At 42.5% G+C, this 9,925-nt stretch overlaps 2 protein-coding genes and 1 non-coding gene across 11 annotated transcripts; 1 reads left to right on the forward strand and 2 right to left on the reverse strand.

Annotated features, from left to right (window-relative positions):
• Positions 1-21: 21 nt before the first annotated feature.
• LOC4342835 (pentatricopeptide repeat-containing protein At3g06920) lies at positions 22-4,410 on the reverse strand. Of its 9 annotated transcripts, none has more exons than XM_066312559.1 (3): positions 1,353-4,410; positions 632-1,123; positions 22-484 (listed from the first exon to the last, which is right to left on the reverse strand). In XM_066312559.1, exon 1 carries the CDS (start codon positions 4,349-4,351, stop codon positions 1,703-1,705), a length of 2,649 nt encoding a protein of 882 aa, XP_066168656.1. In that variant the 5' UTR covers positions 4,352-4,410; the 3' UTR covers positions 22-484; positions 632-1,123; positions 1,353-1,702. The 9 variants fall into 9 exon arrangements, with proteins under 9 accessions (XP_066168656.1, XP_066168655.1, XP_015647727.1 ...); XM_066312558.1 differs by having other exon boundaries at positions 632-1,137; XM_015792241.3 differs by having other exon boundaries at positions 632-1,146.
• LOC112939745 (small nucleolar RNA snoR127) lies at positions 915-1,085 on the reverse strand. The gene has a single exon (XR_003243617.1). It is a non-coding gene; the product is annotated as a small nucleolar RNA snoR127 (small nucleolar RNA).
• Positions 4,411-5,987: 1,577 nt separating the features above from the next.
• LOC4342836 (vesicle-associated membrane protein 724) lies at positions 5,988-9,281 on the forward strand. Its single transcript, XM_015789851.3, has 5 exons — positions 5,988-6,442; positions 7,519-7,660; positions 7,743-7,863; positions 8,754-8,816; positions 8,904-9,281. The coding sequence occupies exons 1-5, from the start codon at positions 6,175-6,177 to the stop codon at positions 9,054-9,056; spliced, it is 747 nt and encodes a 248-aa protein (XP_015645337.1). The 5' UTR covers positions 5,988-6,174; the 3' UTR covers positions 9,057-9,281.
• Positions 9,282-9,925: the final 644 nt, after the last annotated feature.

Below are 9,925 nucleotides of genomic sequence, written 5' to 3' on the forward strand. Positions count from 1 at the left end.
CACATTAGGGCTATCAGATCAGAAGTAGAAGAGTGCTTATCTTTTATTTTCTTATACCAAAATTCTCACCACATACACAACTTTTTATCATAAGTACAAGAACTTTTTATCAGAAGTACAAGGGTGAAAAAAAAATGAATAACATGACTATGGATTAAAACCCATTATTATTTGTTTCCTCCTGTATATTCCACATTCTCTCGTGAAATTTGAAATATATTGGTATCTGCAATATACACAACAAAAAGTATACACATACCCTTGTGGAAGGGAAATCTCTTAAAAGGAACCTATTGAAGGACAAATTTGATCCAAATCGACCAAACAGGGGAGAACTCGAGCAGGAGCTCTGGTTTACCATGCGTAGCCAGGCTACCATTTTAATTCCATTGAAAGATCCACAGGTGGCCTAATCCAATAATAAAATGGAAGTTCAGGAGAATATCAAGCAGTCCAGCCTCATCGTCGTATCAAGCCAACCCGCCTGGAAAGAAATGTAAGTAAGATAAATGTTGAGATGAAATTTCCATTTGACCATATTATTTTCAACTAGAGATGCAGGCATATGAATAGTACTAGACTTTCTATATCAAAATCAAACCAAATGACTGAATAAGGTAGGTAACTCAACTCTGAGTCAGAAGGGTGAATGCCCTCAGATAACTTCAGAATAAAAACCAATTCAAGTGGCTAGAAGATCACTTAGCCCTCATCAGGAACAAGAAAGTTCCAAGAGCATGAGCTAGAACTGAGCTGCAGTCATTTGGAGCAGCAGCAAGCATGATCTCAATAAAAAATGCGTAGTGCACATTTGATCCCCCATGCCTCATAAATCAAACATGCTTGTATGTATAGATTAATTATAAAGACAAGAAGAAAGTATGGCAGCAATTCATCTTAGGCTCCACGGAATTTCTGGTCAGCAAGTTACCAATCTCAAATTTTATCACCATTGATGCAAGCTTCAACTCTAGTCATCTCATCTTGTGCTTGGCCAAAAAGGAAATTTGCACCAGGGCAACCAATATATATGATGTCTAGAGGAGCACACCACAATATGCTTTGGCTAACTTTCATCATTCCAGGTGGAGATTGATTGAACATTGCATGTAAATTTGACAAGCTTCAAAAAAGGCACTGAGATAACTACAGAATAATTGATAATTACAATTCAAAGAAATACAAAGTGAATAGGATATCAAAATTAAAACTTCTGCAGCGATTCTGTTTCCTAGAGCTAAACTTTTTTAAAAAATAAATGAATGTGTCAAAACGGAGTAATGCAAGAACTTTGAGAACCAAAATCAATGACCTAGTCAATAATCATTTATCCACAGCAAGATGCAGCATACCTGATAAACCGTGGTCTGCAGAGGAGCTTGGTCCAACTTGCAAGTCAAGCACACTGAACTATGAATTCTTTGTCCATAAGTTCATTTATATGCACTAATCATGCAGTTGACAGTTTTGATGCTATCCAACAGTAATGGAGCAGATTTGAACGAAATCATAATTCTTGTCATCTTTAAGTTCTGAGAATTCGATCCTTATCAACATCAACGAAAACGCAGAACAATGTTCTCTTTCCAAACAGCAGAACAGCAGTCAAGCATGGAATTGCAATCACTGAAACAGGATCGATCAAATCAAAGACCTGTTTCTCCGAGGCACACCCTAAAGAAAAACTCAAGTACCCTCAATACTACAAGGATCTCGAAGCATGTTGGGACTTGGCAATCTCCCTCAAAACTGCACCTACAATAGCAGCTTGCTCTAGACATTCAGATTTGTTTAAAGCATCTAAAAGACTAATGCATGACTTTATATTAATTCTGCAGCCCCGCAAACGAGTTTCTTCAAATACCTGATATGCCTCCATCGCTCTATTTGCATTGCTCATTCCCTCTATAAGAGCATTGAAACTTGCAGCGTCAGGAATTCCACCATTGGCCTTAAACCTCTCAAAGAGGCTGTAAGCATCCGTTATGTTTCCTACCTTTGCAAGCCCCGAGATCATGGTTGTGTAAGTGACCACATTAGGGACCAAGCCCTGTTTCTGCATATCTTGCCAGAACACAAAAGCTTTATTGTACTTCTGTACACGGCAAAGGCCGTTTATAAGAATGCTGTATGTATAAGTGTTTGGTGGGCATTTCATTTCCTTCATTGACTGGAAACAGACAAGCGCCTCATTTATTTCTTCAGCTTTCACTAAAGCATCCAAGAGGCTATTCCATGTGTACACATTTGGAGTCAAACCCTTCTTCATCATTTCTTCTAAAATTAAATAAGCTTCATCTATCCTACCAACCTTCCCAAAGCCATCTATGAGAGAGCTGTACAGAACAACATTCAATTCTATACCTTTCGACTTTGCTTCCTCAAAAAGCATGTAAGCCTCGTCCAACCTATCAATCTTTGCAAGACCATCAACAATTGCTCCATATGTAGCAACTGTAGGTTGTACACATTTTTCCTTCATCTCCTCAAGAATTTCATAGGCTTTGTGCACCTTCCCAGATTTGCAAAACCCATCGACAACAGCATTATAAGCACGAGCATCAAGAGCAAAACCTTGCTGCTTCATGGCATGAAAAATGTTTGATGTTTCTCTAGCCTGGCCAGCTTTTGTGAGACCATGAATCAGAATGGAATAACTTCGGACATCAGGAAGAAACCCATAACTCCTGATGTCCTCAAAAATCATTCTTCCCTTTTCAACCTCACCTGCCTTGAAAACACAATCCATATAAGTATTGAGAAGGGTTAGATCAGGCTTGCACCCTCGACGGATCAACTCTTTGAAGATTTTGTGCCCATCTTCTTTCCTTCCATGAATGAAGAAATTCCTAATCAAGGAGGTGTATACAACAGGATTAGCATTGTGCCCTGCATCCAGCATTTTCTCAAATAGCCTATAGGCCTCGTCAACCTGCCCTTTCTTTCCTAAACCATCAATAAGTGAACAGTATGTCACACAATCAGGATTGCAACCTCTCTGGCTTGCGCTTTCAAATATCTTATAGGCCTCCTCAAGCTTCCTTGCCTTGCACAGCCTATCCACCATTATATTCACAGTCAACAAGTTCGGAAACAAACTAGCATGCTCCATCTCATCAAGTATCCTATACGCCTCCTCAACCCTCCCACCCAAGCAAAGCATATCTATGATGATGTTATATGTTGAGGAATTCGGCTCTGCATCCTTCTTCATGACCTCAAACAAGCTTAGAGCCTCATCAACCTTCCTCTTCTTACCAAGGCAAGTGAGAATCGAATTAAATGACACAACAGATGGAATACAACCTCTCTCCCTCAACCTTTCAAGCAACTTATATGCATCCTCAAACCGCCCAGCAGATCCATATCCCATGATCATAGTGTTATACGCGTATGCGCAAGGCACAGATCTTTCGGCCTCCATCTGCGCAAACAGCTCCTCCGCCTCACCTAACCTTCCCGCCTTGCAGAGCACCCAAATCATGCTCGTGTACGACACATCATCCGGCTTCAGACCCTGCGCCTTCAGCTCATGGAAGAACTTCCATGCCATGTCCACATTGCCGGCCTTCCCGAAACAGTCGATGCACACGTTGTACAAGACAATGTCCGGCTCCAGGCAGCTCCCCTTCACCTCATCCACCAGCGCAAGAGCGTCGGCGACTTGGCCCTCCCGCGCCAGCGCCCGCACCAGCGTGGTGAACAGATGCACCCCGACCTCGTACCCGACCTCCTGCATCTGTCTCAGCAGCTCCAGCGCGCGCTCGGGCCGCCGCGCCTCGGCCAGCGCGCCGATCAGCACCGTGTACGCCGAGAACGCCGGGCGGAACTTGAGCCGCCGCATGACGGCGACGGCGAGGACGGCGTCGTCGAGGCGGCGGGCGCGGACGAGCGCGGCGGCGAGGTGGGCGCAGGCCTGGTTGGGGAGGCCGTACCCGAGGACGGCCATCTCCTCGAGGACCTTCTCGAGGGCGGCGAGGTCGTGGTGGAGGAACGGGAGGACGGCGTGGTAGGCGTCGGCGGGGAGGGGGTGCGGGGCCGAGGCGGAGGAGGAGGAGGCGAGGAGGAAGAACGGGGCGGCGAGGGATGGGTTCCTGATGGAGCGGAGGACGGAGATGACGACGTCGGCGGTGGGGGAGGCGGAGAAGGTGGAGGAGACGGCGCGGGCGAGGTCGGGGGTCCAGGTGGGGGCGGCGGAGAGGAGGCGGAGCAGCTCGCCGGCGGGGGAGCTCGGGGGTTGAGAGGGTGGGGAGCTAGAGGAGAGGTGGCGAGGCGTGGGCGTACGTAGGATGCTCAAGGGGGCGAGGAGCGGGCGGCGAGTCGCCGGCGTCCGCAGCGCCGCCGCCGCCATGGGGAGAGAGTGTGGTAAAACCCTAGCCGGGTTTGGGTAGTGGGGAAAAAGGTAATCCCGGGCTTTGCGTTTGGCTTAGCTTTGTGTTTTTTGGCAAAAAAAAAAAAATTTAGGTTTACTTGTAACATCGGATATACGAACATATATTTAAAATATTAAACATAATCTAATAAAAAAATAAATTAAATATTCTGCTTGAAAATTACGAGACGAATTTATTAAGCCTAATTAATCCGCCATTAGCAAATGTTTACTGTAGCATCACATTGTCAAATCATGGCGAAATTAGGTTTAAAAGATTCGTCTCGCAATTTGCATGGTTTTTTTTCTATATTTAATACTCTGACCAAGCTCTGCTGCCAAGAATGCGCCTAACCTGTAGCACCAGTCCAGTGTTCCTAACCACTTCATAAAAATCAATCGAGGAGTGTGACTCAAGGAGACTACTAGAAGATCTCGGGCATTGGCATAGAAAGGGTGATAATGGAGTCAAAGCACAAATATTTTGTCAAAAGAGCTAGGGAAGCCAATAATAGAGTTTATATACAGGATGATCAACAGTGGACCTAAGGCGTAGGGTAACCGAAGCGTGGGTTGGTACTCAAGTGTAGTAAACATGCACCGAATCTCAAGTATGAGAGGCTGGCAGTTGGTGGCATAACTCGGACTTGAGAATGTCAGTAGATGTGCTTGAGCGAATTGCGTACTAGATCAACGCCGCAACTCATGTGCAAGAAGGAGCGATGGTTCTTAATATTAGATATTTTTTTGGAACAACTTAAGTGTCATCTTCTCATATTTTTGTATTTTGAGCATGGTAAATAATAACTCATGTTTAATGTTTTTATAGTAGGTTGCTTAATAATAGCATAAACATGTATAAAACTAGTTGATACGCCATGCATGGTAGCAGGAAGTTTAGAAATACATCGAAGAAAACTCGAAGAAAACAAATCTATAAAAGTTGTATTTGCAAATCTATATTTTGAGCTGTGTGGTAGTTGATTTGGAATTGGAATTATATATGACATATGGATGTATGAAACATGAGAGGGGTCCAATGGATATTACTTTTTTAAGTGACATTGTTTAATACATATTGAGCTTTATTAGCAAATTGCAATAACTATAATAAGTGGATTATAAAAGCACATGACATATGGATGAATAAGATTAAAGCATGAGAGTGATCCAAATACCACTATTTTTTGAGGATTTAAAACACCAGTATAACTATCTGTCTTATCGGTTATCTGTACTGCGACTACGATCACAATTACAACCGTGCAATAGGTAAGTAGCATTCAATGAACTATAACAAAAGTATGGTCCAGTCGCAGCCTACGCAGTTGATTAGGGTCTATACGCATCGAAAATATTACTTTCGAACAAAGGTAAGCCTTACCGATTAATTCAATCCTATAAATTATATCCCAATTTATAATTCAAATACTCCTGTATATGACTACTTCCAGATAAGTTCCCTCCAGAAACATCAAAACAAAAATCAAAAATCACAAACCCAAACCCAAACCCACAAGAGGAGAAAAAGGTGAAGCAATCAGTATCCAGTACAATCACATCAACTAAACAACAGGACGAGAGAAGAAAAGCAACCAGAAAAGGCGGCCTCTGTACACCCACACTCCGCTCCCCTCCTGCTGCTACTCCAGTCCAGTCCAGTCCAGCGCACTCCTCACTCAACAACTCTCCCTCGATACTCTCCCCCCGCACCAAGAAACCACGGAATCCTCCTCCTCGATCCCTCCCAATCCCCAATCCCAGCATCCCCGAGATCCGCCTCCCAGCGCGATCCCAACCTCATGGCGTCGCCGCCGGGGAAGAAGGGGGAAGGCGGCGGCGATGGCGGCGGCGGGAAGGCGGAGTGGCTGATCTACGCGTTCGTGGCGCGCGGCACGGCGGTGCTGGCGGAGTACACCGAGTTCACCGGCAACTTCCCGGCGCTCGCGGCGCAGTGCCTGCAGCGGCTCCCCGCCTCGGGCGGCGGCGGCTCCGGCGGTGGCGCGCCGGCGCGGTTCAGCTACGCGTGCGACGGGCACACCTTCAACTTCCTCCTCCACCGCGGCTACGGTGAGACATTGCGGCGCGACGTGTCGGCCAATGCCTTTTGATCTGTCGCGGTTTGATCACCACTACTAGTAGTAGTGTTCTTTCAGTGAGTTCTTTAGCTGTTGCTAAGAATGTTTTAGGGGGTATAAAGTTTTGATCCTCATAGCTGCTGCATCTAAACCAGTTGTAGATCATAGCTGGGCATGCATACGATTAATCCGCTGCGGTAAATTCAATCAAAATCTTTATTAAGGTTGCAGACATGCCGGATCGAAACGAAACTATACGAGAAGAAAATAAAAAGGCATTTCTAGATTAACAAATTTAGGAAGCAATGTTAAGTATGCTACCATGCTCCAGAAGGAGATAGAATCCAACGTTTACTGTATTGTGGTATAGACGGAATCATGTTTGCAGATTAATTACCGAGAAAAGGGTGCATATGAAAAATAGCAGCAGCAATTAGTAATAGGGATGTGGATAAATGCCTCGAATTAGTGGGATGGAATGATATTGATTTCAATGTAATGTGGGCAATTTTCTCTTCGATTGTGCTGGCTTAGAGGGATATCCCTTCTTCCTATATAGTTGGTACCCACTAGAAGACTTATTGCTATAAAGCTTACACCACGTTGCGCCATGTCGTCCTTTTTTTCCTGAGCCGTTGGATTGTCTGCATGTCTCTGGGTCGACATTAGATCGACATTCAACAATATTGGGCCAGCCCACTCATGGGCCTCTGTATTAGTACAAGGAATTAACTAACTTGCCTCTCATAAACCAGACCATGAGACACTAACCCTGCTGTTGCAATACTGCTCTCTTGGTTACCAGTTACCACCATCATGATGTCCTTCTTCCTTGATATGATGGTCTCATGGATGTGAGGAGCCCTTTTTATTCTCACATTAACAAATAAAATGCCATCATCCTATTGCCACAAAAGGTTTACTTCTCAATTATCAACCATGTTTGTCCATAGTCTTGCATGGGCCATTTTATACTGAACTTTGTACTGTTATGTCTACATAGTATAATATCCAGATGTTGACATAGTCATGGTAACACTAACACCTTTTCCTATGCACATTTTGCAGCCTATTGTGTAGTTGCAAAGGAATCTGTCCCAAAGAATGTCTCGGTGGCTTTTCTAGAAAGGTTGAAAGATGACTTCATGAAGAGATATGGAGGTGGTAAAGCTGATACAGCTCTTGCAAAAAGTCTGAATAAAGAATACGGGTATGTCTGTTATAAGTACTTCAGAAAATTACAGAGAATGTAATTTTGCTTTTGTGCTGAAAATTTAGCATTCTTACTGCAGACCAGTTATAAAGCAGCACATGCAGTATGTTCTTGATCATTCAGAAGAAATAGAGAAGACATTGAAAGTGCAAGCCCAAGTTTCTGAAGTTAAAAATATCATGTTAGAAAACATAGAGAAGGTATACTTCATTCCTTCCCCTCGTCTTTGTACTCGAAGAGCATATGATGCTTGTGGCTTTGTGTTGTTTTGTTCATAAATTTGATTGGTAAACCATGAATTCCTAACACAATTATATGTTGAATTGCTTCTGGTTTAGATTACTCAGCGCTATCGCTATGTGAGTGTTATTAATACAGAAGACATCATCTCTGACAAAAAGTACATTTATCTTCAGTAAAAAGATCAAATTCAAACTTTTCATGCAGTCATACTACAGTTGAACTATTGGAGTGAATGCAAATTAAATTGTGCTAGGTGTGGTCCACATTTGCAGTTGGTTGCCCTCTGTTTTTTACCGAGTTAATCTTAATGGGCTTCCTCTTTAAAAAGGTCATGTAAGTAGTATTATGTTTGCAACTTTGCATCCTCTCTTGGACAAACTGAAGCATGCTCGTTCCGTTTCTTTGAGGTACACTTGCTCATGATTTACCAGCCAAAAGAAAAGTAATTTATGGTACAGTTTCATGCTAGTTGGATAGCAAGAGTACAAGACAACACACAACATTATGATAGCTATTACACTTGCTTTAGTTTCAAGTGTTGGAGATCTGGACATCAGGATAGCAAGGTGCCATCTGCCAAAGCTGATATTTACCCTTTTATAATCTTATATTAATTGCTCAAGCTGTGTGCTTTACATATTAAGAATTTTGTTTTGCTTGGTTCTATCTGAACGCAAGACCTGGAATGTAACAAATAGAAATGTCGCGTTCTTTTTTTTTTTTAATTTAAGAAAAGGGAACATTGTGGAATCATCAACGGTTTAGCAGTTTTGGTGATGCCTTGAATTAAGCTATCTTCATCCATTATTACAGTCTGTTCATTTATGCTTCTTTGTGGTATTTTCAGACTTTGGGTCGTGGAGAAAAACTGAGTGAACTTCAAGATAAGACTTCCGATCTACAAAGTCAGGTACTCAAGCCGTCTGTTCTATTTGCTGCTTTGCATAGATCCTATGGCATATACATAATCAATGTCCATTTCTTTTATGTAATTCAGGCCCAGGAATTCAAAAAGAAGGGAGTGAAAATTCGTAGGAAGACATGGTTGCAGAACATGAAAATCAAATTGGTGGTTCTTGGAATTCTTTTGCTTCTTGTAATAATCGTATGGGTGTCTGTTTGTCAAGGGTTTGACTGCACCAAGCACTGAAAGTAACTACTATCCTACTGTCGGTATAGCTCTGCTATATAATAGTTTGGAGACGTGAGATTGTGTCGGTGAAATCAAGTGCATTATTGACTCTTTGGCTTGATTTCTGCTGCACATTTATCGCGATACAAATGTAAAGTTGAGTTGGTGTCAAGTGTTATTCAAACCGTGTGACCAACATTACATAAAGTAGTAATAGTACGGTTGCTTGTCGATTGATCCTAATCATACCTACTTTTTTTTTGTTCCCCAAATCAAGAGATGAATATTATGTTGCAGTTAAGTGAATCATGGTAACCTCATTTGGTAGAAAAACTTTAAGATAAATTGTTGTTCGCTTGGTTCTTTGCCCTAAACCTAGTCAGAGAAGGTCTTGCTGTAGTTTCAGGATATAACATAAGACATGAGAGAGAAGAAACTTTGATAGAAGAGCAAATTTCAGAAAACGTCATGTATAACATAACAACGTTTAATTTTTGTTCTCACATAACCACAGGTGTTCCATCATACTCCCTCCGTCTTAAAATATACTAAATTTCCTACCACATTCTATACTTCCTCCGTCTTAAAATATACTAAAATTCCTACCACATTCTATTCAGGTTCTTATATTTTGGGACGTTAGGAGTATTAACAAATATCGCAGGTTTTAGTGACACGTGCATGTGACATGGCGCTCCACGTCACCTAAGCTCACCTGCCATGTTGTGGGGTCAAAAGGGCGGGATCGTACGGGGGATAGCATATGCACCAAACCGTGTGTTTTATTAATCAAGTTTGTTCATTTATTTAAGCCGAGTTTAGTTCCAAACTTTTTTTTTCAAACTTCTAACTTTTTCATCACATCAAAACTTTCTTACACTCGTAAG

Source organism: Oryza sativa, chromosome 7 (genome assembly GCF_034140825.1).
Source record: "Oryza sativa Japonica Group chromosome 7, ASM3414082v1".
In the NCBI taxonomy this organism is placed as follows: Eukaryota; Viridiplantae; Streptophyta; class Magnoliopsida; order Poales; family Poaceae; genus Oryza; species Oryza sativa.